The sequence below is a fragment of the Cladophialophora immunda genome (genome assembly GCF_000835495.1).
Source record: "Cladophialophora immunda strain CBS 83496 unplaced genomic scaffold supercont1.6, whole genome shotgun sequence".
NCBI lineage: Eukaryota > Fungi > Ascomycota > Eurotiomycetes > Chaetothyriales > Herpotrichiellaceae > Cladophialophora > Cladophialophora immunda.
In genome coordinates, this window is record NW_015622546.1 from 3,023,461 (window position 1) to 3,048,091 (window position 24,631).

Consider the following 24,631-nt stretch of genomic DNA (forward strand, 5'->3'; position numbering starts at 1 on the left):
AGAGTCTTCATTCAAACCATTACCTTCACCGGGATGTCAAGCCTGAAAACTTCCTCCTGGGTTTCCCGCATTTCTAAGGACATTGTCAGCCTTTGTGACCTGGCGATAGGTTGGTTGTTTGCGATGGTATGCGTCAGAGACGATAAGGTGGTTACAAGTGCCTTGCACAATTATCTCGTGATAGGGGAGACAAATGGCTTGCTCGCCCTTCCCAGCTTCGACACAATTACCACTACAGTGATGTGCGAAAGTGGTGTCCTAAAACCCATAAAATTCGTTGAAAGGCGATCGCGTCTGCTCCACTGTGGGGCTGCGCTTAGCTAAAAATGGCAATTTTTAAGATTCGCTGTTCGACCAATGAACTTGCCACGGGAACGGGTCCGTACCGATCTTACTTTACATACATTATTCCCCTCCGGTCATTTGAAGCTCATTATTTTGCCATGTAATTTGCCACGGAGGTTCTGGTCGGAGTCCTTGGGCAGCCCTGCAGCTCGCCAAATGGGCAGAGAGGGGGTGTAAGGGACGGAACAGGACTTTGCCAACTGATGACGTAACGTGCATCCCTACGCGATGAAATGCCCTGGGTGCAGATCCACTTTTAATTTGCACACCTCTCTATCCAACACCAACGCGAATGTCGCACATTGAATGAAAGGAGCTGATAGCGTGGATGCTGAATTACCCATATACCTGCACATTGTATAAAATTACCACGCTGGTGTGACTATAACGCCCGGAAATCGGCCGTACCCTTTCGGCTCTCTTCTTTTCGGGCGTCTCGGCCGGAGCAATACGCTTCTGCTCAGCATAGTAGACAGCAGTTATGGACTGTCCGCTCATTTATCTTGCACGTCAACAATCTCCGAAATGGAATGACTCAGTCGTTGGTGAGTACTGTGGTGCATTGCCGATCTCGTGGGAGGTCTGCATGCGATAAAGTGGGTCTCCGGTAAGAGCCGAGGACCAGCCGAAGTCCCTTGGCATGGACGTAATAACCGTGCCGTTGCGGTAATGTTATGGATTGGACCAACTAAATATATTGGTCACTACGTCAAAATGCAGCTCTATGGGCCGTCATTTGAACGTGCTTTCGCGTTTTACTGTATTAACCTTACTCAGTCCATCTGGCCCACGCCACAATCGCAAAGGCGGTGCTGGGGTTGACGCTACACATTTCAGCCCCCCATCCTTATGCCTTCTTGCTGCGCAGCCACCACGCTGCCTTGCGCCGGCCACATGCGCCGTCTGGACGTACACCTGCAGCCTGATCGACCGTTCTTCACAATGCGTCTGTATAATCGCTGGGTCGGTCTTGGCCATGGTCCAGCATTGAAAGGCCGCAAGCCGTTGAGTCGCCTCTCACTGTCCAGCGTATACCGCGCCCGCCTCCCACCCAACTGGCGTCGTTACCGTGCCCTAATTGCAACCACGACGACCGCGTCTCTTCGATCGCACGGCTTGCCAAAGTGGCATCCCACGGCGGATCACAACGAGCACTGAAGCTATTTTGGAGCCGTGAGAGGCACGGCTACCCTCCGCTTGGCCAATCTGTTCAGCCTCACGCGGCTGGGTCTTTCTGAACGAAAACCCAGCTGGAGACATGACCTTCACTCGAACTTTTGGCTCAATCTATTAATCTGCCCTCAGTGTACGAACTTGATGGAGAGCAACTCTCAGACTTGTCGAAGTCGCCGTCGCAGTCAGACTCGAACCCTCTTCCACCTCCCTCCTGAGCCTCACGACATCCCTACTTGACAATGCGTCTTTTGGAAGCACTGCCAGACGGACGGTTTCGTCTGACCGAAGACCTCCCCGACCACGCCGTCCCTCCCTATGCCATCCTCTCACACCGATGGGAAAATGATGATCAGGAAGTCACTTATGGAGACATAGTCAAAGGTCAGGGTCGAGACAAGGCTGGATATGACAAGATCCAGTTCTGTGGAGAACAGGCGACCAGAGACGGCTTACAGTACTTCTGGGTGGACAGTTGTTGCATCAATAAATCGAGCGAAGGTGAACATCAGAAAGCTATCCAATCCATGTTCCACTGGTATCGCCGAGCGAGTCGCTGCTATGTCTACTTGTCGGATGTTTCTGTATTTCCTGGTGACAACAATGATATGCAGCAATGGGGACCGGATTTCCAAAACAGCAAATGGTTCACTAGGGGCTGGACACTCCAAGAGCTGCTAGCCCCAGCTTCGGTCGAATTTTTCTCTCGCAACCGCGCACGACTTGGTGATAAAGGTTCGCTCCTGCAACAGATTCAGCAGAAAACGGGAATTGATGTACGAGCACTTCAAGGAGAACGCTTAACTCGGTTCAGCATCAACGAACGATTCTCATGGATGGAACGCCGCAAGACCACAGTGGAAGAAGATAAAGCGTACTCACTGCTAGGCATTTTCGACGTCTCCATCCCTATTCGTAATGGTGAAGGTATGGCGAATGCGTTTAAGAGGCTCGAAGACGAGATTAATAAGCGGTCGAAGTGTATCCAAGACCTACGCGTCACGGATCCCCGTGATGACAAGAAACGGATTGAGGACACCAAAGGTGGCTTGCTAGCGGACTCATACCACTGGATCCTGGAAAATAGTGACTTTCAGCGATGGCGTGGTAACCAGCAAAGTCACATGCTGTGGATTAAAGGCGACCCAGGCAAGGGCAAGACGATGCTTCTCTGTGGCATTATCAACCAGTTGAGGAGTAGCATGCCCAAATCCCATCTCTTGTCCTACTTCTTCTGTCAGGCAACGGATTCGCGAATCAACAACGCCGTGGCAGTTTTGCGAGGCCTCTTGTTCTTGCTTGTTGACCAGCAGCCTTCGCTAGTCTCGCATATCCGAAAAAAGCATGACCAAGCCGGCGAAGATCTTTTCAAAGACGCCAACGCTTGGGTTGCTTTGTCCGAGATCTTTACCGACGTTTTGCAGGACCCGTACCTGGAACCTACTTATTTGATAATCGATGCGCTCGATGAATGCACAGTAGACTGGAAGAAGCTCCTGCGCTTTATCGCTGCTGGCTCGTCGCTGTCTCCACGTGTTAAATGGCTTGTATCGAGCCGCAACTGGCCTCCTATTGAGGAGCGGCTAGACAAGGCCGAGAGTAAGGTGAGGCTATGCCTCGAGCTGAATTCCGAGTCCATTTCTGCGGCTGTCAAAATCTACATCGAGCATAAAGTGTGTCAGCTGACGCAGGAGAAGAAGTATGACGACAAGACGCGAGATGCGGTGATTGAACATATGTCCTCGAACGCAAATGACACATTCCTCTGGGTTGCTTTGGTCTGCCAAAGCCTCGAATCGGTCCCTCGATGGAATGTTCGTGCAAAGCTGAAGACTTTTCCACCCGGGCTTGACTCTCTCTACCAACGAATGATGGGACAGATTAGTGATTCGGAGAGCCCACCACTCTGTAAGCGGATTCTTGCCTTGATCGCAATCGTATACGAACCCATCACTATGTTCGAATTGACGTCACTTATCGACACGCTCGAGGATATGTCCGAGGATCCAGAGTCATTACAGGAGATTATTGGTTTATGTGGTTCGTTCCTGACCATTCGAAAAGACACAATCTACTTTGTGCATCAGTCAGCAAAGGACTATCTACTCTTGAAGGCGTCCGTTGAGATCTTTCCATCCGGGAAGGGAGAGTCCCACTATACGATCTTCTCAAGGTCACTCGAAGTTATGTATAGGACGCTACACCGGGACATGTATGGCTTTGGTGATCCAGGATATGCGATTGAACGGGTCAAACAGCCAGACCCCGACCCATTATCGGCGTTACGCTATTCCTGCATCTATTGGGTTGATCACCTCTACGAATGTGAAGCTCACAGTCTAGTAGATCACCAAATCGACCTACAGATGTTCGTGAGAGAGAAATTCTTACATTGGCTTGAAGCTCTTAGCTTATTGAAAGCTATGTCGAATGGAGTCCTTGCAATGGCGAAACTCGAGAAACTTGTCCAGGTAACCTATGACTATCGTAATTATAGATGTATACTTCCTCTAATAAAAATCTAGGATAGAGCAGACGCACCCGCACTACTCGAGCTGATTCACGATGCTCGTCGATTCCTCATGTACCACAAGCAGGGAATAGAGATCAGCCCTCTTCAAGCATATACCGCTGCACTCATCTTTAGCCCAACTAACAGCCTGATAAGGCGTCACTTCAAAAAGGAAGAGCCAAAGTGGATCGCGATAAAGCCGGGTACGGGAGAACGATGGAGCGCCTGCCTACAGACGCTCGAGGGCCACAGCGACTTTGTCAACTCGGTAGCCTTCTCGCCCGACTCGGCCCGGCTCGCGTCGGCGTCAGGGGACTGCACGGTGAAGATCTGGGACACTAGTAGCGGCGCCTGCCTAGATACGCTCGAGGGCCATAGCGGACCTGTCAAGTCGGTGGCCTTCTCGCCCGACTCGGCCCGGCTCGCGTCGGCGTCATGGGACTGCACGGTGAAGATCTGGGATACCAGTAGCGGCGCCTGCCTAGAGACGCTCGAGGGCCATAGTAAGGGTGTTAACTCGGTGGCCTTCTCGCCCGACTCGGCCCGGCTTGCGTCAGCGTCGAGGGACTACACAGTGAAGATCTGGGATACCAGTAGCGGCGCCTGCCTAGAGACGCTCGAGGGCCATAGTAAGGGTGTCAACTCGGTGGCCTTCTCGCCCAACTCGGCCCGGCTCGCGTCGGCGTTAGGGGACCACACAGTGAAGATCTGGGATACCAGCAGCGGCGCCTGCCTAGAGACGCTCGAGGGCCATAGCGAAACTGTTAACTCGGTAGCCTTCTCGCCCGACTCAACCCGGCTCGCGTCGGCGTCATGGGACCACACAGTGAAGATCTGGGATATCAGCAGCGGCGCCTGCCTAGAGACGCTCGAGGGCCACAGCGAAACTGTTAACTCGGTGGCCTTCTCGCCCGACTCGACCCGGCTCGCGTCGGCGTCATGGGACTGCACAGTGAAGATCTGGGATATCAGCAGCGGCGCCTGCCTAGAGACGCTCGAGGGCCACGGCAGCTTTGTGATCTCGGTGGCCTTCTCGCCCGACTCGACCCAGCTCGCGTCGGCGTCAGAGGACTACACAGTGAAGATCTGGGATATCGGCAGCGGCGCCTACCTAGATACGCTCGAGGGCCACAGCGGCCCTGTCAAATCGATAGCCTTCTCGCCCGACTCGACCCGGCTTGCATCGGCGTCATGGGACTGCACGGTGAAGATCTGGGACGTCCGTAGCGGCGCCTGCCTAGAGACGCTCGAGGGCCACAACGGCTCTATCGACTCGGTAGCCTTCTCACCCGACTCGACCCGGCTTGCGTCGGCGTCAGGGGACTGCACAGTGAAAATCTGGGACATCCGTAGCGGCGCCTACCTAGAGACACTCGAGGGCCACAGCGACTTTGTCAAGTCGGTGGCCTTCTCGCCCGACTCGACCCGGCTCGCGTCGGCGTCATGGGACTGCACGGTGAAGATCTGGGACACTAGTAGCGGCGCCTGCCTAGAGACGCTCGAGGGCCACAGCGACTTTGTCAATTCGGTGGCCTTCTCGCCCGACTCGGCCCGGCTCGCGTCAGCGTCGAGGGACTACACAGTGAAGATCTGGGATACCAGCAGCGGCGCCTGCCTAGAGACGCTCGAGGGCCATAGCGGACCTGTCAAGTCGGTGGCCTTCTCGCCCGACTCGGCCCGGCTCGCGTCGGCGTCAGGGGACCACACAGCGAAGATCTGGGATACCAGCAGCGGCGCCTGCCTAGAGACGCTCGAGGGCCACAGCAAGGGTGTCAACTCGGTGGCCTTCTCGCCCGACTCGGCCCGGCTCGCGTCGGCGTCATGGGACCACACAGTGAAGATCTGGGATATCAGCAGCGGTGCCTGCCTGCAGACGCTTAGTATTGGCACAGTACTCGATAACATATCATTCGACATCACAGGATCGTCTCTTTATACTGATATCGGTATCATCGTCGTTGATACATCTGCAGCTTCAAGCATAACGCCGGACAAAATGGAACATCAGAACCCGCGATATGAAGGCGTGAGCCTGGGTCCAAATAGAGATTGGATTAGACGAGATTCAAAGAACATCATATGGCTACCATCCGACTATCGGCCATCATGTTCAGCTGTGTCGGGGAGGACGATCGGCATCGGGGCAGGATCTGGAATGGTGTGGATGTGTAACCTTGAGCGCACCGGCTTTGAACATTGTTAGAGCCATCTGTGTGACAAGTTTGAATTTTGTTATACTGTGCTGTAATTAATATTTTTATTATCTTTAATTCATAGAGGGGTCTGGGTTCCAGCATGAATAAATTGCCTGCATGCTCAAGTCGAAGCTTCTGGAACATTAGCACGCACGCCCAGCTTCAAAGCATCCTATCACATCGTTACGCCACTGATCGTGTAAGGGGGGAGGGTTATCTTTGAAGGTCTCCGGTCAGGCTGAGCTCGCCCTTGTCGAATTTCAGAAGGCGCATTGTGTCGGGTGCGCTCTGGCGGCACGTCATGAGTAGAGGTGCGTGCGGCCTAGACAAGCACTGCGTGCCTCCAATGGCTCCAAAAAGCTTCACTGCTCGTTGTGGCCCGCCGTGGGGATACTACTCTGGCAGCCTTGCGGGCGAAGAGAGGCAGTAGTCGTTGAGCAATGAAGGCGTGGTAACGGCAAAGTTAGGTGGGAGGCGGGCGCGGTAAACACAGGGCGCGATAGACGACTGAATGTCTGTCGAGACACCTAATGCTGAACCATAGCTAGGTATGATCCAAGGATTATAGAAAGGCATTGTGAAGAGGGACCGATCAGGCCATAGACATCGGATCTGGTCTGCGTTATGGCAGCCGGGCTCCTGGGCAACAGGGTCGCAGGCACGAGGAAGGCTTGAAATGTGTGGCCTGAACCCGCGTGAGCGCCTTTGCTGTTGTGGCGTGCGGTGTAGACTAGTAGTAATAATACTGCAGAGTGGGAAACTGCCGTTCAAATGACAGGCAGCTACAACGCGAATTCGACGTGGTCGCGGCATCAAGGGTCGTCCAACCCGTGACAATACCGCAACGATAACTGTATTACGTTCGTGCCAAGCGATCTCGGCTTGTCCTCGGCTTTTACTGGAGGCCCACTTTATCGCATGCATACCTTGCACGGGGTAGGCCATGCACCACTGCACCCACCAACGACTGAACCTGTCCATTTCGGACTTCTGCAATGTGCAAGAGGAGTGGCCCTGTCAGTGCGGGACTGCTGTCTAGCATGCTGAGCAGGAGTATATTAGTGCTGCCGAGACGCCGGAAAGGAAGAGGGGCGAAGTGGCATGGACTATTTCCATGCGTAATGGTCGCACAACTGTGGTACTTTTAAGCATTATGCGGGGATATGGGTGATTTAACATCCATACAGCCAGTTCTGTCCTCCAATGAGCGATATTCGCATTTGTGTTGGATAGAGAGGTGTGCAAAATAAAAGTGGGTCTGTACCTAGGGCATTTCATTGCATAGGGATGCACGTTACTTGTGTTCATCGCAGGGTGTTTCGTGTCAGCACGTGACTAAAGCGCAGTTAGGATGCTGGTCATCGCAGGGAAATCTCACTTTTGCCGCCACTGCGTCCAGCTCGTCCAGACCCTAGCTCGTACACGCATACGCATGATGGTATCCGTGGATGTCTGGCAGGGAATCGACCGTTTGGCATTTCACGAAAATGCCATTCTACTCGATGTAAAAGTACGATCTCAAGGCGATCCCATCAGATCTGCCATTCACAACCACGACCATGTTGAATCTCAAGATGGCCTTACCCCTCAGATTATATGCGACGTCCTCGATGACTTTGCACTTGTGTTATCTGGCAGTGGTGGGAAGGACAACGTTTCTGCGGCCTGCATGGAATATGATGAAGAGCTTCGTACAATCACTCTTCGCATCTCAAGCAACGATGGCATTGAGAGACTAAAGCACGCAGATCTACAGAGACTTCTGCAATTGATCACAAATGTTTTTGGTCCAAACACTGAAATGCGAAGGGAAGAAGTGCTGATCTTCATCCTACAACAGTGCGCTACCTCATTTGTGAAACATGTGAATAAATTCATGAATGAACTCAAACAGGCCCAATGTCCAGGCACACACCTACGGTTCCCTGCCTTTTCCCTTCATGACCGCACCGCTGAGTCGGCAACCGATATAGACCACCTGGGACCTTATAATCACGACAGCCACCAAGCATACATGCGGCTTAGTTCCGAACGACTGCAAAATCTGCGAAAGATCTCTGGTAATTTGACCACCTCAGGAATTCAATCAGACGTTTCAGAAATGGGGCGGTTGGCCAAAGCAGCCTATGATGTCCAGCTATCCAGCTCATTCTATCATTTTTTGCGCTACAACCTTCTTGCCAGTAAGAAACCAATGGCTGTGCAGTTGATGGCTCAAAGTCTGAAAGAGCGGTTAGGGAAGATGTCAAGATATTGGAGAGCTGCAAAGACTCTGACGGCGTTTGGATCGGCAATGATAATCCACGACTTTACAGTCAATCTTTTGTGTCTGCCTACTTCCAGACAGCCGGTCCGGGAGATTTGCAGGCGGACCCCTGCGCAGCTGCGAAGTCGCGGTGGCCTACACTTCCAGTCGTGCAACAATGGGCAGCTGCAAGGAAAACTTGAACAATGGCAGAGCTATCGCCTACATTGTGAGATGCAGCTTGTCGTCTTCTACGAGGAAAATCCACATCTGCAGCTGCGAAGTCATTACATCGGTTGCAATAAACTGGCATGTTACCTGTGTTATAACTTTATCACCAACCACGGACAATTTCAGGTCAAAGGATGCCACCAGGGGCTGTACTCGTTGTGGACAGTGCCCCTCACCATTAACTTTGCGACGCATGAACGAGCAAGCGAATTCAGCAGTGCGTTGAGACAACTGGCCCATATCCTCGAAAACAAGGTAGATTTGATTCGCAGGGCGTCCAAGTCACAGTGGAAATATAGGACAAATAATGAATCCACAGCCAATCTTTCTCGTATATCCCTCCAGTGGCCAAGTTTAAGAGGAGCAACCACCAAAGCTACAACTGAGGTTTCCGCTATCAATGAATCTAGACTGCTGTCCCAGCCAAGAAACCAGAGCAGAAGACATGATTCCAGCGAACGGTATCGGAACAATCTGGAAACCCCTCCTTCGACAAACATCACGGGAGATAGATTAGCAATGCAACCAGCTCAATATCCAACGCTGGATCGTGTACCGGTTGTGGTAGCCAGCACTACCCAAACTCGCGGCAACACCGGAACTGACATAGATGTGCAGCCAACGTGGAACCTCGGCGCCACTTTGCCGGCTCCAAGAGAATGCAGAAATCTGTCCACAGCGGCGATCACCTCGCCAGTACCTCCCTTGTTGCACATCGAGATAAGCAAGAACGATACTTCGATGGTTCCGCGGTCTCAAGACAACGCACCCGCGACAGCTTCACAAGAGATCGGACGATCGCCTCTGTCACTACCGTTGGACTCAACAAGCCTTGTACCGCAGATGTCTTCCTCGAAGGAAGAGAATTACTCGCAGTGCCAGGATGAACAGGGAGAAGAAGAGTATGTACAAAGCACACATGATTTTTCGTGAGGAGCGCCTCAAAGACTGACAACTCTTCAGAACCAGCTCACCTGGACAGAGACAGGCGCAGGTTCGACTATCCACGGATCTCGTTTATGAGCAGAATTATCATTCCGCACATATCATTGGAGATCATGAAAGTCGAACCTCCGACATGCCGTCCAAGCATGGCACGCGGGAAGAACAAACGACTGGTCAATTCCGCATGCCATGTTTGAACGGCATGAGTCGAACATTCGACTTTCATGAAATGGGTCTCTTCCTTGAGATTGAGTGCCCAAGAAGCGCACAAGTTAATGTTTTGCAGTGTTCAAGACCGCAGAGATCGACAGCTAATCCAGTTGTTGAGGTCGATAAAATTGAGCCTGGAGAGTCCGTTGATTTTGACATGGGGGAAGACTTCTCCAAGACCCGATTAATGTTCCTTATAAAGCGCAACAATAACGGAATCGATCAATGGTTGGAATGCCGTTGGAAGTAGGGTAAGGAATACACACTGTGTTGAGAAAAGTAGGGAAATAATGGGAGGATTGCAATTTGCGAAGGTCTTTATTGTGCGGTCTATCGATGCCAAGCCGGCGTCTTTGGTTTCCGAAAAATCATTGTTGCACAAAGTGAAAATACTGTAGCCGAGGCGTTACTTCGGAAAATTTCCCGACATAGTTTCCCCACGATTCGCAGAGGGGACGACATGCTCCTCCAACTATATTATAAGATCCCACACTTGCTCGACCTCACCTGCACCTCCGACCTGACTTTCAAGGACAACAGTGCAAAGAAACACCGTGGGTCCTACCTCACTGAACATCATGGGGAAGAGCAGACGGGGAACACAGGGTAAAATATGCTGCATCAACTCGCAATTGGCCTGCGAAGAGGAAAGAATTGCTTTTACTTCGCTTCCAAGAGGTGTTGCTGGACACATGGTTGTAGTTCTCAGTCAGCCAGATTGTTCCGACCATGTTAAGTTTGCGACAGTACGATATGTTGTACCCTGAAGTCCGTCCGAACAATTTGACTTACTCGTGGTGATAGATTACTTCAAGTGCCTAAGGCGATGTTCAAGGGAACCGGTATCCTTTCCAGCTTCACCTACGCGATTACAATAATCAATTCCTCGCCCCCCCCTCTTCGGCCCTTCCTTTACGTTCATATCTAAGGGCAGAAGAGCATGTGGTCTCGTTGGAGACACTATTGCCGGTTGAAGGAGATTTCGGTGAGTATCTAACGTTGAAAAAAGAGTCGGTTAATAAACTAGTGTCTGCACTGAAGCGAAGCGTACAAGGGCAATCGCTCATACCCTAGAATAAAAGATGCTCGGATGGTCGCATCTCAGGCCAGTAGGGTGGAGTAGAACCGTATATGGGAATACTATAGCACCCGTCACGGGAAGACCTCTCCGAAGCATTCTTTCCGGCTGCGTTTTTTAAGGCCAATAGCAGTGGAACGGCTTGCTTTTGCTGGCACAGTACCTGTCCCCTAAGCTACTAGGAACGAGTCCGGCCAAGGGAAGAGCACTCTTTGACTTGCTGATCGAGCAGAGAAGCATAGCCCATTTATCCATTGTTTGATCCTCAACCGCGGAGATCCGGTTCAGCGTATGGGTTCCCTTCAACCTCAAAAAGTCCATGTTTGTCCATTGGCTCAAGGGGTCTTTCCATTCTCTCGCTGACGCATTATACCACCAGGTGCAGACCTATCGGGGAAATGAATGTTTGCCAGTTGGAACAAAAATCGTGTAGCAAGACTGATCTGACGCGGTGACGCACTGCGGGGTATCCTCGGCTATTTTAGGATCAGGCAACTGTGTCAAAATGTCGTCACGTGATACTCCGGGTGTCGCTCCTCCAATCGATATAAGAAAAACTATAGCGCTCTATGTTATTCCCTCAATCCTTTCCGTACTTGGGATGCTCCCAGAAGATGTCTTTAGATAGTAGCATTGAGCACGCCGAGAGATTGCTTCACAATCTGAATATCGCCGAGAACGTGGTTCAGAGTCGTCGACAAGGACAAGAACAGGAACGCTCAACACGCGATCAACTGGTCCCTCTTCAGACCAGCATTCGCACGCTTTACCAAGCGACAAATAACGTCACCTCACAAGTTCAGTCTGTCGAATCACTAGCTAACGATGCGAACTCAGCCGAGGGCCTGTCTATTGCAGAAGTATGCTCACTCCATGGCGAAATCAAGAAGCTTGAGAAGGCCGCTTCCAACATTCAAGCCGCACTTGATGCGCTCCATGAGGTCACCCATCATTCCATTTTTCTCAAACTCAGTTCGTATGGAGGCCGGGGCGGGATCGTTGGTAATAAGATTTTACCACATTTCGAGAAGCAGGTAAAAGACATTATTCGCGATGTCTTAAATGACAATGGCGATACCACGGCGTTGTGGAAGGTGGCTGAGGAGTGCTATGAACAAGCCACGAAACCTTTTGGAAAACTCGATGCTGAGAACTACTTCGCTCCACTCGAAGAAGCCTATCTACAATGGCCATACGATCCGGATTTCGAGAGCGAAGAGTACTATGAGCATGAGAACCGCCTTGACGTGGACGAGGATTACGCTGCAGCTTTCCAAGAAAAGATCCAACGCAGATCCGATGCGCGCCAGCAAGACCGTAAGGCTTGGCCCAAATTTTGGATCGCAGTATTGAATGAAGTTCCCGATGGACCAACCTTGTTCTGTCCACCAGCCCGTTTGCATACACCATTATCATTTCTGGAGGACGTCCCGCGATACTTGTTCCGAACCTTCGACGGGACCAGCTCGGGGAAGAATGACAGTAGCGTTGTGGCTTCGATAGCGAGCGTTCTCATGCCAAGCAAAAGCCGGCACGATCTTCTCTCAATGGACGAAGATCGTGTCACTCAACTGCTGTATCAGCACCTGAACAAAAGTTGCTTTGGAGGCGATGGATCTGATAATTTGATGTCCTGGACAAGCTCGCTTCTCTTCGCTATACAATACGGTATTTGGAGGGCAAACATCCGCGGAATTTCGCTCTCTGACATCAAGATCTGTGCAGTCGACACCAGTAACTTTCCGAAAGGCCAGTTCGTCCAAGATTTATGTTTACTTGAGGCGTATCGTGTAGCTGCCCAGGACGCGGACAAGGACACAAGAGAATTTTTCCGCTTCCGACTTGAGACTGACGACTTCTATAATGGCGAATATCTTTCTCAGGGACAAGTTAACCATGCCGGACGATCATGTGTAGCCACTCTTGAACACCTGCTGAACTCTGGACTTCGCCAATTATACCCCGAGTTCGAGGATCCCAGAGGTGCTGAGAAATGGACAAAACGAGTACTGGAACTGCGACGGAACTGGTCTTCGGAACAATTCACGACTGACCAGGAGATTGAACTTGCACTTGAAGTGGCACGCAGATGCTTTGAAAAATACAATTCATCCGAGATCGCTTTAATCCTCCTGGGTTTCAAGAATCGCAAGCACTCCAGGCTAGAATCTACAGGTGAGTGGCGACTTTCGAGGATGTCGTTCGGTTTGGATTTCTCTAGCAGTGACTGACCTATCGAAGACAATCCAGGTCAATTCAACAGAAGGCCGCCAAAATGGGCCGAAAAGCCAGTGGAAGTCCATCGATACTGGATCGCCACTGAAGGACTTCATTGCTACAGTCGATACCCACAAGCGCGGATCAATGGTTTTTTTCTACAACGCCACAAAGCACTACGAGAGATTCTCAGCTGATATTGTAGTCGCAGTGTCGTCTGCGCGAGGATTCAACGAGACTACCAATGGCTGTGCGAACGATTTTCGAACGCGATGTTAAAGGGTTGCGCAGAAACCAGTCAGTTCTAGTGTGTCGGAGGAGCAAGATGAGGGACGCGGGACGGCGGAGATAGGTTGGCCTATTGATTGCCTTATCACCAATCCTCAACGACCCTGCCATTGGCGCTGCTAATCGAGGCTCCCAATGTCGGACTCCGGATGCAGGGTCGCATACAGCAATGCAACCAGCGGCAAGGCGTGGCTAAGCAGGCTTCGTGCCTCAGAATCATGGGAGCGCCAACACAGCGAATAAATTGCTGGTCTGTGACCAAAATGCCATCACAGCACCACCAACGACGCGTTTGCTGGAGATCTAGGCGTAGACAAAGAAGTTCAGCGAGAAGAATTAACATGTCTCTGGACCTGTGTGCAGCGATTGCGTGCCCACTGGAAATCCGAATAAATACCAGATCATCAATCCCCGCGTGCAAGAGTGATTCAAAGAGGGAGGATCTCAATAAGTGTCTAAGATAAACTACAAGTCCTGAGAGAGGAGCGCATTTCGCTTCGCTAGGCTGGTAAATCTCAGCTTCGAACCAATAATGTGGCTCCACGTCGGCACATGACGAATCGTTGCCGCCGCACCTCGTTGAATCACTCTTCCAGTGCATCGCCGAAAAAGCAGGAAGATATATGTTCGCTGCACGTTATTCCTGTCGGATGAGTGGCGGAAAAAGTGTAGTGAATCGAGACAGTACGCTTTACCCGACCAACCCCACGAAAACTCGTCAGGAGCTACTTTCAACAATTATACTAGCTGACTGTCTGAAATATGAGAGACTGCTTGAACTGTACGGCGCAGAACCGCCAGTGTGTCTTTGCGGATGATTGGGAGTCCTGTCTAACCTGCAAAGAAGCCGATAGTGGCCAGTGTGACGGAGTTCTGAACCTGTCTGATATCTCTCTGGCCAACACTGATTTGAGAAAGGCTGAAAAAGAAGCCATGCAGCTTCTGGCACGTGCAAAGCAAGACGCTGAAATTCTCAAAAACCTGAGCGCGGATCTCAAGATAAAGCAAGCCAGCTTCTCCGCCTCGAAGGCATCCCATACAGAAGACCAGGATTCTGAGCGTCTCAAGACGGAAATTCAGGCGATGGCCTTGACTGGAAAACAGGTCTCCGAACGCCACAAGACAGACAGAATGGCTTACAACCAGTCTCTTCAACACATCAAAGAATTACGAGAACGCGCAGAGAATTTATTTCAAGAACTCTTCATCCAGGTGCATCGTCGCACGATCAATGACTGTTTTGAGTGTCAAGATACTGGCAAAGCCTGTGCCTTTTCGGACGAGTCGGAGCAATGTTTCCCGTGCCAGAGCCCCCTTCGCCGGCGTTGCCAAGGGAGTTTGGACGACGAAGATACTGATCGGATGAGAGTTGCGCTGGAAAATCTTGATGATCAAATCGACCAGCGTTTATCTTGCGAAAGTCTCCAACCCGACCAGTACCAATCGTTGAAAGCGCAACTCGTGCAGGCGAAAGAGGTTATGGCGGGTTACAGACAGCATCCTGATCCGACGCCGCAGCAGTGTGCCGATTATGCTCGTCGTCACTCGCTTTTGAAACGGGCAAAGAAGGAGCTAGAAGATTTTCGCAATCAAAGCATGATAGATGACCCTACTTACCAAGAGCTCCGAATTCGAAGGCGATTGGTGGATGAGTGTCACTCCGAACTACTTGAACGTGGAGTTTTTTACTACGAGGAGCTCGAAGAACTTGCCGGACACCCTGAACGGCGTGGTCACAAAGCAGCAGAGCATATGGATCATGATGAGTTTCGTGCGGCAGTGGAATGGGCTGCCGAACACCATGAGGAGTGGACTCAGTCTCCTCTTCCTACGACGACGCTGTCAGAGGGTACGGATGATGATGACGCATGGGATTCTGGCATAGAGATCTAACGCCGACAAAGACCGTTGAATCTACGTGTTTCATGAGATTGTCGTGTGTTAATCGTACCGTTTTTCGGCTATCTACAGCGCGGTTCATCCGTGATACGATGTGACCGTAGAAACGTCACGGAAATTCAACGGTAATGATATCTATTCTGAAGAGCTCCCTTTAAAAGATTCATCCTCCATATCCCGTCGCTTGGAGACGTGTTCTTCAGCCTTAGCGTAGGCATCTTCGTCTCCGTCGTTAAGCTGCTCTTCGGGAGTCTGCGTTCGCCGGCGCTTTTTTAAGCGCATGTTTGGTTCCTGCCTCGTGGATTCGGCAATTCTCACAACAGTTTCCGCCTCTACCAGATACCGATACATCTCGTCGCACGACACGAAAATGTCTCTATCTAAGTCCTTGAAATGTCGGCACGTCCCTTCATCTGCAAAATCCTCCAGGTGCAGTCGTAGGCCGAGGGTTTTATCCGTATTTGGGTTGCCGTCATCATTGCGGAACACCTGCTATTCGTCAATCTTTTGCCAGACAGAGGATTCAGCCAGACTTATTTGGTTCGTGACCGTAGATTCAACAACCCAAAATTTGTCAGCTCCAGAGCTCTGCTCTTTTGCCCGCCAGACTGAAAAGACAGCCCTTTTGTTCTTGCTGTACTCAATGTCAACTCCTACCACAACCCGAATCACAAGATCGTTTCCGAAAATGTATTCCTCCGCAAGATTTCTCAATATCCTCCCATTCTGTGAATGCGCTACCTCGATAATCACCGTGGGTAATGGCGATCTAAGATGCTGGAAGGAACTGTCTGGATCGTGGCTCCCGTAGTCCGGATCTCGAGCCCTTATCGTAGCAGACCCAACGTCTCGGATATCTTTCGCAAAATCTGCAGCTGGCCCAGACTCGCGGGATAGGAGACGCAGCTGTTCACTAATACGCCCACTGAGGCTGCGCAAGAATAGCTCATGAATTTTTGTGGGCATACGCAGAAAGAGGTGCTCGCTCGAAGGAAAATAATCGAAACTGTGCCTCGACATTATTATCTTTTGAACCAAGACTGAAAAAGCTCCGACATACTGTATCTTGTCGTCTCGTTGCAGCAGCTCTTTCACAGTATTCCACTCTCTCCTGTCAACCTTGAGTATTGTCTGGCTCGAGCTGCCAGACTTGTGATGTGCGATCTGCTGCCGAATGAAGGTCGCGTCACGCGCCACCTTCTCGTCTGTCGGAGGAGGAGAGGGAGGATGACGAAGACTCGAAGGGGGAGTAATTTCTTCCTTATCGTACGTCGGACCGCTCATCACAAACAACTGCGAAGTCAGAGAGATGTAGCCGTTCGACAGAGGCTCAAAGACTCTTTGAGGCCGCAGGGCATCTACCGCGGCAAGGCATCGCGGGATATTCTCGGCTATTCTGGCCGAGTGTCAGCATCACGTGAGTATCACGTGATCACAACGGTCCAGCTTCCCGAGCCTAGAACATTCTGGGATCTTGCTGCCACGGTGTTCACAACTAGTAGCCTGCGGGTGAGCGCAGTTTTGTACAGAGTGCTATACTACTTCACTGTACATACGTGCTGAATAAAGGTTGTCGAATTTGCCTGCGCCGGACTTTTGTCAGCAAACGATGGCTCCGAACCTCGCTGTCGCCCAACATGCGGAGACCCGTGACATGATCGTCAGCGGAGAACTTAAAGATCGGGAGATCGCCCAAATAACGCAATGCAGCGAACGAACCATCCGGCGACATCGAGCGAACCTAATGTGTTTTGGCAGCACCTCTGCACCCCGAAATCGTAGTGGGCGACCCTCCTCGATCACCTCCCCGATGCTGGCGGCACTGCGTGAACACCTGCTTGAGAAGCCTGACGAAGATCTGGACGGCATGGTCTTGTTTATATGGGATGAGTTCGGAAAGCTTCTTTCACGGTGGTCGGTGAGAAGGGCGCTGTCCTCCATTGCTTGGTCGCCTAAAGCAATGCGACGCATTGCAAGGGGCAGAAGTGCTGACTTACGCGACTACTATGCACATGTGGTTTCTGAATTCCCTTCATGGTGTCATTTGTACGTCGATGAATCAGGGTGTGACAAAAGAATCGGTTTCCGTCGTTGGGGGTGGTCGCCACGGGGCGTGACACCAGAAAAGATCGCACAGTTCCAGCGTGGACAACGATACCAGATTCTGCCTGCCTATGACCAAGACGGTGTTGTTTTCTTCCGCATATTCCAAGGCTCTACTGATGCGGCTTTCTTTCTGGAATTCATGGAACAGTTGTTGCCGCACTGCAATCCTTTCCCCGGAAGACGGTCTGTCGTAATCATGGACAATGCATCATTTCATCGTAGCCCCGAAATTGACGCGCTGTGTGCGCGTGCTGGTGTCAAGCTGGTTTACCTACCTCCTTATTCGCCTGACTTCAATCCCATCGAGGAATTTTTCGCAGAGCTCAAAGCATTTATAAAGAAACATTGGGTGGTGTTCGAGACAAATCCCGAGTACGAGTTCGAGACCTTTCTCGAATGGTGCGTCGACGAAGTCGGAGGGAGAAACCCGAGCGCACGAGGACACTTTCGCCATGCTGGGGTGACTATTCAGGAGCATGATGGACAATGAGTTCGATGCTAATAAACTAAAATTACATACATGAAACTTTATAGATCCTGTTTGAACACTCAGATGCTGAAGAACGACGCCAAGAGTAATTGATGCTTAATGGATGGAACCATGCTCTGTATGAGAACAATCATCATGCGCGGAGTCTGCGTGATGATGGAGCTTACGACGTTTGGCGTAAGTTTTAATGTCTCGATAGTATCGCCGAGCAATACCTATAGGAACTTCTGCTTCTTCGGCGAGAGACTGAGGATCCTGATCTTCATAGAGAAGTTCTAGGTCAAGGCCTCTGTCAACGACAAAGTCAGTAGCCTTTTGAAAAGCCGCCTTTAGTGATGGCTTTCTGACTTGGGTCTGCTGCCAGTCACAATAGTCCTGCACACTCTCATCACGAAGGCCTGAGATTTCGATAGGACTCATTTTTGTCTTTGGTGCTGTTTCCGCTTGTATTGAGGCAGGACTTGGTAGGACGTTAGTGATCTGGATCGGCAGCATTCCAGAGGACGAGCTCGCGTTCTGTGTCTGTTTGCGTCGTTCGTTCTGTTCTTCTTCCTTGTAAATCTGTTCTCGTAGATCTTCGGGCATCTGGTCATGGGTCTCTAAAGGCTTGTTGCTCTCCTTATGGCGGATGAGGGTCCGGAGATGGTGGCTTTTCAATCCAAATCGCTTGTTCTTTTGAGAGTCAAACCAGCACCAAGGTTTCAAATCGCAAGGCGGACCTGGACAGCGAAAAAGAGCATATACATGCTGCCAAGCCGCTGGCCGGCCAGTCGTGGCTTGTTCAGCATTAGCTTCAGCAGTGAGTTCTGTCTGCATTTGCTGGGTCGCAGTACCTCTCACTTGCTTGCCTCTTGTCCTGGAAGTGTTAATTGCTGCCACCGGACTGACTTCTAGGTAATGAAATATAATGTTCACAGTCAGCTTCTTGCCCTTGCGGAACAAATCACTCCACTTAAGAAGGCGTCGCTCAATTTGTGCCCAGTCAATATTTATCGCCTCATACTGTGCCACAAAATCATCTCCGGGTCTACCAATCACCTTTGCCACCACATCCGTATCGTCTGGTCGAACAGGTTGGGAGCGGGAAGTCTTCCGTTTCAACAATTCTTCGAGCTGGGGTAGGAGGATGCGAGGCCCGAATGAGGTTGGTTCAAGGACGATGTCCTCTATGGTATTTCTCGATACCACCGTCTTTTTGATCATCAGTCTCCAGTCGATTCGGTAGTGGATGTAGGCGGGAGGTATCTCGTCGTAGGCCGTATCACGGTTCCAGTCTTTCATCTGCACGAACCCGAGACTCTGCGGAGGAGGCTCGATGACGCTCGATGACACTGACCGACTCCATCTGGGCTGCCCTTGACTGTTCATGTACAAAACAGGTGTCGGAGCCTCCCAGAGTTGGGAAACGTCCCCTTCTTCATGCCAGGGCGTGTCATCACGCTCCTGTGCAAAGGCGCAGTCTTCCAAGGATGATGCCAGCGGCCAATCCGAGCCATTTGGCGGGGTCTCCATTGAGAATGTCGTGCAACTTTGGTACCCAGCGCTCTCGGGGGAGGTACAGACTCGCAGTTCCTGTTCCTGCATTGTCCATATGCGCAGTTCGGTCCACGCCCAAACGGGAAGGAATTCTCCACCATTCCACACTCCGCACGTGACTCCATTCTCATCTCGCTGGGGGGAAGAATCGCAGCAACAGACCAGCTTCCACAATGAAATTGCTTCGCCGAAAGGAGACATCGTTTTTCGCAATCGTTTCGGTCTGGCTACGAAGGCAGTTCTGTCGTTCCGTCAACTTTGAGAATGCCAGTCAAGTGGCGACGAGGAGGGAGAAAACATGCTCAGAGGTTCGAGAGGACGAGCGTTTAGAATGAATCTGCGCCCGCATATCAGCTATTCATGCATCAGCTCATTAAGATGGCAAGATGTCGTCAATGGCACAATGTGAGAGGAGTGCCGATGGGATCGAGAGACACATCTAGGAGGTTGAGAGTTGCGCCACGCAAAGTGGCCATCATCTGGGAACTTTGTGTGCGTTTTAATGTACAGCAGTATATTTAAGATATAAATCAATTTGATCAGCTGAATCTTATGGTGGAAAGGAGACTTCGATAATATATTGGCGGGGTAGCATGCGCAAAACCTCAAAAATTAAAGGGGTCCAGCCAAACCGGGACACTAGAGAAGGAGCCGACCTCGGAAACCTTTGCCAAGGCCGCTTTAAATGACAATTCTGTCTTGTGCTTTGTATTCTCACATACTGTAATTAAAGCTGAGTGGCAGTGTCACGCTTAACTATTTATAGTAAGGCGCCTAATGTCAGACCCACTCGACTCAATCCAAAACCCATCTTTTGCTAGGCCAAATAGGACACCAATTTCGCACATCACTGTACCATTTGCAAGGTTGCTGCAGTTATGACCCTGGGCGTCCTGGCCAATAGCTGTCTAGATCATTGCCACACAGAGCCCCAACTGAAACCTAGCCGTGTGCACGCCTGGCGTACAAGGCTCCTTCACGTAATCAGACGTATGCCTCCCTTTTTGTAGGGTTTGAGGTAGAAAAATGAAAATAGGAGGGGGAGGGCCGGTTAACCCTGATAACCATTTGAAAACACCACGGTTATCTATAGTTAACCTCGACCATATCAATTAAGTGATAGGGATCCTTTAAGTTTTCTGGTTCTGGTGAACCTCGGAAAGTAGTAGTCGATTAGTTCGGATTATCAAAGTGGCAGGGATTATCGGCGGTGCTTTCCGGCAGGCCTTAAGTTCCATCACCTAATGAAAAATTGGCATTTAAATGAACCATTATTCTACGAGGTTTCTCGAAACTAAGACTAATAATTCGGCCTTCGCGAATACATACTGTACGGTAGGGTGGGGTTTCTCGAGCAGTACGTCAGTGGAGTTGACCACAGATAACGCTGGTGTCTTCTAACGGTTGTCAGGGGCCAAGTCAACGATCCCTCCTCCCATTTTCTTTTTCTACCTCAGAAGCTGGGGGGGCTTTATATTACGCCTCATCACGTAGCTAACACTGCTTTGGTCTAGCGGCCTTAATGATCAACGAGCATCATCAGCAGGTAAAACATCGGTAAACCGCAACGTCACGTGCCATAACTACGCCAGCGCAGTTACGAGATTTGGGCAGCCTCGCAGGCAATGGTCGTTTCCCGCCGGATCACCATCGTTTTCTTCCTGCCGAACCATTGACCTCGAACCTATTCCAATTACAACCTTTACTCATGGGTAAAAAGCGAGGAAGACCTTCCTACGACACATGGACTTAACCTCTATCGTACACTTTTGACCGACAGCCGCCTGTCTTAAGCGAGCCACAGGAAGAGCGCATGAAATTCGCCAGGTTTGTTTTTTCGCTCTGCAGAAGGGCAATGATTAATATCTACCGCCAGTCACTTCTAATCTACTACGGTGTGCGTCTTCGTTAGGCCCGAAAAGACGGCATATTACCTCCACTCTCAACTCCTGAAGGACAAATGCCCATTTTTCCGAGCGACGGCTAATTTTCACGCGAAGAGCCAGTCGAATGGGCGAGAGAGTATCTCCTGGGAGAATATGATAAGCTGCGAGATTTTCAATATGTTCGTCGAATATCTATACAGATCTGAATACACAATTCCGGCCGGCCTTAGCGTGGCTGAAACATGCGACCTCACGCGTCTCTATCGTTTAGCGGATTATTTAATGATGGACGATCTCAAACACACTACCCTGGGGAAAACAAAGGCATCACTGAGTAATAACTGCTGGGTTGGATTTCAGAACACAATAACCTCCCAAGATATCGTTCGACTTCTGAGGAATGTGTACGGTCCTACGATCGATAGGGAAACCGGCAGGAATTTGACCTGCGAAGAGGACTTCTCTTCAAGCGTCATGGATGAAAGTAAAGACATTAGTACAATCAGTACAAGCGATCAAATGCTAGCCCTGGCTGCGTCCGAAACGGCTAACGACTCCAGTACGGCAGAGGATCGGCCAGATCCGATGCAGGCTCTGATTGCTCAATAGGGAAAGACGACATTTTTAAGAACATGATCTACGACGGTGGTGACATTACAATAGGTGTAATGACATTCGTCCAGCTAGGATTTCCCTTATAAAATCCCCCGCAGACGAAAGGAGTAGCGGACAAGCAGCTGAGCCCGTACCTACGTAGGAGACTTCACAGCAGCCGAAATATCCCCAAATTCAACATTCTACGCCGACTTCGCTAGACAAAAAAAATAAGTAAATCAGGTCAGGTACTGATCATGATTTCCTTCTGCTATGAAGAGCTAAATTAAGTTCAGGCACAAGTTCAGGAGGTCTTTCAGGACGCACCGGGTCACACTGCAGCTCGGGGAAGAGCGTCCGTCGACGCTAACGAGCATGAACAACCTGGCTATAGCGCTAAGCCATCAGGGGAAGTATACGGAGGCGGAGGAGATATACCGAGTTACACGATCCGGTACTTGTGGCGAGCATCGTATGCGGAAGAACGTGAGACTCATGATTCTTTATTCAGGTTTGACATTTCACTAATGAGAGCGATATAGTTACGCGGAGTTTCGACGGAAACTCCGCGTGTTACCAGGCTCAATCCCTGAGTCGTTTCTGGCGCCCCCGTCTATGGACCAAAAGACCCTGAAAGCACTCTCGTCGGTGGGAATCTGCGTCACCGACCCCGTTCTGACGCCGGGACTTGAGAGTCCTCGATCTGCATCAGTTAAGGACGATACTAGTGAGACTTCGAGCTGTTCCTCAATCTCAACTCCAGACAATGACCTATCTGGAGATGGCGCTCCTCTAGGCGAAGTGCCAGGCCGATGCCTCGATCGGTGGCATGTTTCTCGAGAATATGAAGCGAATCGGGTCAGTTACTTCAACATTAGCATCGGTGACTACTATTCTCTCGAGTATGACGTATTACGATCAGTTTCCGTAATACACAACCAAAGACGAGATATCTTAAGTCTACTTCACAACAGTCTTATATCCAAGAGCTTACTCTAGATACGGTGTTCTCATCAGCACGACTATTGTGCATCTTGTTATTGTTGCCATCGTTGTAATGCTCTTCATCCGCGAGGCGAAGGTTACTCTCCTAGGGAATTCTTGGTCAAGTATTCCTCAGATTATGACACCAGAAACAGAAGAAGTCATCCAAAACAGCTCGAAACTTACTAACTTAGGGGGTCAAAAAGATTTTAGAAAACGAAGTCAGGTGGGTTTGAGGGTTTTCATTGCAGCGTAGGGGCATAAGATTAGGATACTAATGCCACGCGTATGCCGAGGGGGAAGGGCGTTTACATTTTTCCTCCCGAGGCTCACCACTATGCGAGTCGGATCGGGGAGTATCCAGCAACATTATTTCTGTCCATTAGGTCAACCCATCTCAGCTTCCACCAATCTTGGAGGCCGGAGACACCTTTCATCGTCAGGTACAAAAAGTCCCTATTCACTCTGTTCTCATTGATATCGACAGTGACTTCTGCTCCAATCATGATATCATCGATGTTAATTACCGGCACCATAACCGGTGGATTCGGCATTCTACATCTTTTGATCATGTAGACTGGTACCGGCGAGCAGTTGACTTCCTCGAACGGCCCTCCATGAAACTCAATCCCTTGTTCCTCTCGGATGTGGGCTTGCGTGTCGACGAGGCGGCTGTCACTCCTTGCTAGCCGTCCACACCTTGATTCAGGGAGTAGAGCTTGACTTTCATGACCTCGATTGTCAAGCCCCTCATAAAGACGATCCTCCTCGATAAGGTCAATGTCTTGTTGAAGTGGCGTTATGTCCTCATCTTCTACTCCGGTATGCTTTTTGGAGTCAGAGAAGTGGCTCACAGTCTTATGGTCTTGCCGATCGGAGGGTTGTGCTGGCTGGACGTGCGAGGCCGAAATGATGGGCAGTACCTGCGTCTGTAGAGGCTTCGAGCCGAGCTCAGATGTAGTTACGAGACTCTTGTAGCTCCAGTTGAGCTTTTTCCACCTGTTGACCGACCTTTTCCCGAATTTTGCAGCCCAATCTTGGGTTTTGTTATCTGGCCAAGCTTGATAAGTGATATGCGCTGCACCATCGACCGTTGGATGTAAATAGTCTATTCTACGAACGGGAAAACCACCGCAAAGGCCTTTGAGAATCGGCTCTTCAAGATGTTGATAGGTGTTGTTCTCTCTGCTACTGTAAATGTCGGGCGGAGGGTTCGTCAGGACAACGACTCGGCAATGCTGGCACGCGTACTGCGCGAGTCGACCGGATGCACCCTTCACATACCTGGAATATGCCTTTTTCTTCTTTCGTGCCTTAGGGCTGTTAGGATTTGCTGCATCCATGAGTGGCCCCATGGCAACTGTTAAAGTCTTCAGTTTCCATATCCTGGCCCATTTCTGCACATGGGCCCAGTCTACACCAGTCCAGAACAGCACGACGTCCAATCCCTTCAGCGCCAGAGCAAATTGCGTGTCGATAGCGAGCAACTCTTCTGCAGTCATGTAGTCCAGCGGATCGAAAGTCTGGGCCATGCTGGTATCGGTTTTCATTTGAGTCAGGGTTTTAGATGTTAGTCCTGGAGCCTGTCGTTTAGAAGCCGGCTGTTTGGGAGCAGGTTGTTTGGGAGCAGGTTGTTTGGGAGCAGGTTGTTTGGGAGCAGGTTGTTTGGGAGCAGGTTGTTTGGGAGCAGGTTGTTT

General features: G+C 50.6%; 7 protein-coding genes across 7 annotated transcripts; 4 read left to right on the forward strand and 3 right to left on the reverse strand.

Moving 5' to 3' along the window:
• Window positions 1-1,198: 1,198 nt before the first annotated feature.
• PV07_10547 (uncharacterized protein) lies at window positions 1,199-6,233 on the forward strand (the record flags this gene model as incomplete). Its single annotated transcript, XM_016397885.1, has 2 exons — window positions 1,199-3,989; window positions 4,044-6,233. The coding sequence occupies exons 1-2, from the start codon at window positions 1,761-1,763 to the stop codon at window positions 6,231-6,233; spliced, it is 4,419 nt and encodes a 1,472-aa protein (XP_016245076.1). The 5' UTR covers window positions 1,199-1,760.
• Window positions 6,234-7,660: 1,427 nt separating this feature from the next.
• PV07_10548 (uncharacterized protein) lies at window positions 7,661-9,961 on the forward strand (the record flags this gene model as incomplete). Its single annotated transcript, XM_016397886.1, has 3 exons — window positions 7,661-9,603; window positions 9,665-9,879; window positions 9,933-9,961. 3 exons carry the CDS (start codon window positions 7,661-7,663, stop codon window positions 9,959-9,961), a joined length of 2,187 nt encoding a protein of 728 aa, XP_016245077.1.
• A 1,567-nt stretch (window positions 9,962-11,528) lies between these two features.
• On the forward strand, window positions 11,529-13,951 carry PV07_10549 (uncharacterized protein). Its single transcript, XM_016397887.1, has 2 exons — window positions 11,529-13,109; window positions 13,176-13,951. The coding sequence occupies exons 1-2, from the start codon at window positions 11,549-11,551 to the stop codon at window positions 13,346-13,348; spliced, it is 1,734 nt and encodes a 577-aa protein (XP_016245078.1). The 5' UTR covers window positions 11,529-11,548; the 3' UTR covers window positions 13,349-13,951.
• Window positions 13,952-14,053: 102 nt separating this feature from the next.
• On the forward strand, window positions 14,054-15,358 carry PV07_10550 (uncharacterized protein). Its single transcript, XM_016397888.1, has one exon. The coding sequence runs from the start codon at window positions 14,202-14,204 to the stop codon at window positions 15,330-15,332; it is 1,131 nt and encodes a 376-aa protein (XP_016245079.1). The 5' UTR covers window positions 14,054-14,201; the 3' UTR covers window positions 15,333-15,358.
• Window positions 15,359-15,473: 115 nt separating this feature from the next.
• On the reverse strand, window positions 15,474-15,689 carry PV07_10551 (uncharacterized protein; the record flags this gene model as incomplete). Its single annotated transcript, XM_016397889.1, has 1 exon — window positions 15,474-15,689. One exon carries the CDS (start codon window positions 15,687-15,689, stop codon window positions 15,474-15,476), a length of 216 nt encoding a protein of 71 aa, XP_016245080.1.
• A 2,276-nt stretch (window positions 15,690-17,965) lies between these two features.
• Window positions 17,966-20,036, reverse strand: PV07_10552 (uncharacterized protein). The gene has a single exon (XM_016397890.1). The coding sequence runs from the start codon at window positions 19,669-19,671 to the stop codon at window positions 18,031-18,033; it is 1,641 nt and encodes a 546-aa protein (XP_016245081.1). The 5' UTR covers window positions 19,672-20,036; the 3' UTR covers window positions 17,966-18,030.
• Window positions 20,037-23,213: 3,177 nt separating this feature from the next.
• Window positions 23,214-24,559, reverse strand: PV07_10553 (uncharacterized protein). The gene has a single exon (XM_016397891.1). It carries the CDS (start codon window positions 24,482-24,484, stop codon window positions 23,270-23,272), a length of 1,215 nt encoding a protein of 404 aa, XP_016245082.1. The 5' UTR covers window positions 24,485-24,559; the 3' UTR covers window positions 23,214-23,269.
• Window positions 24,560-24,631: the final 72 nt, after the last annotated feature.

What these genes read in the sequence shown, in the direction of transcription:
- PV07_10549 (XM_016397887.1), top strand. Translation starts at nt 11,549, where the DNA reads ATGTCTTTAGATAGTAGCATTGAGCACGCCGAGAGATTGCTTCACAAT. An exon ending in CTCCAGGCTAGAATCTACAG is followed by an intron (nt 13,110 to 13,175) that starts GTGAGTGGCGAC and finishes GACCTATCGAAG; the next exon opens with ACAATCCAGGTCAATTCAAC.
- PV07_10550 (XM_016397888.1), top strand. Translation starts at nt 14,202, where the DNA reads ATGAGAGACTGCTTGAACTGTACGGCGCAGAACCGCCAGTGTGTCTTT.
- PV07_10552 (XM_016397890.1), bottom strand. Translation starts at nt 19,671, where the DNA reads ATGTCTCCTTTCGGCGAAGCAATTTCATTGTGGAAGCTGGTCTGTTGC.
- PV07_10553 (XM_016397891.1), bottom strand. Translation starts at nt 24,484, where the DNA reads ATGAAAACCGATACCAGCATGGCCCAGACTTTCGATCCGCTGGACTAC.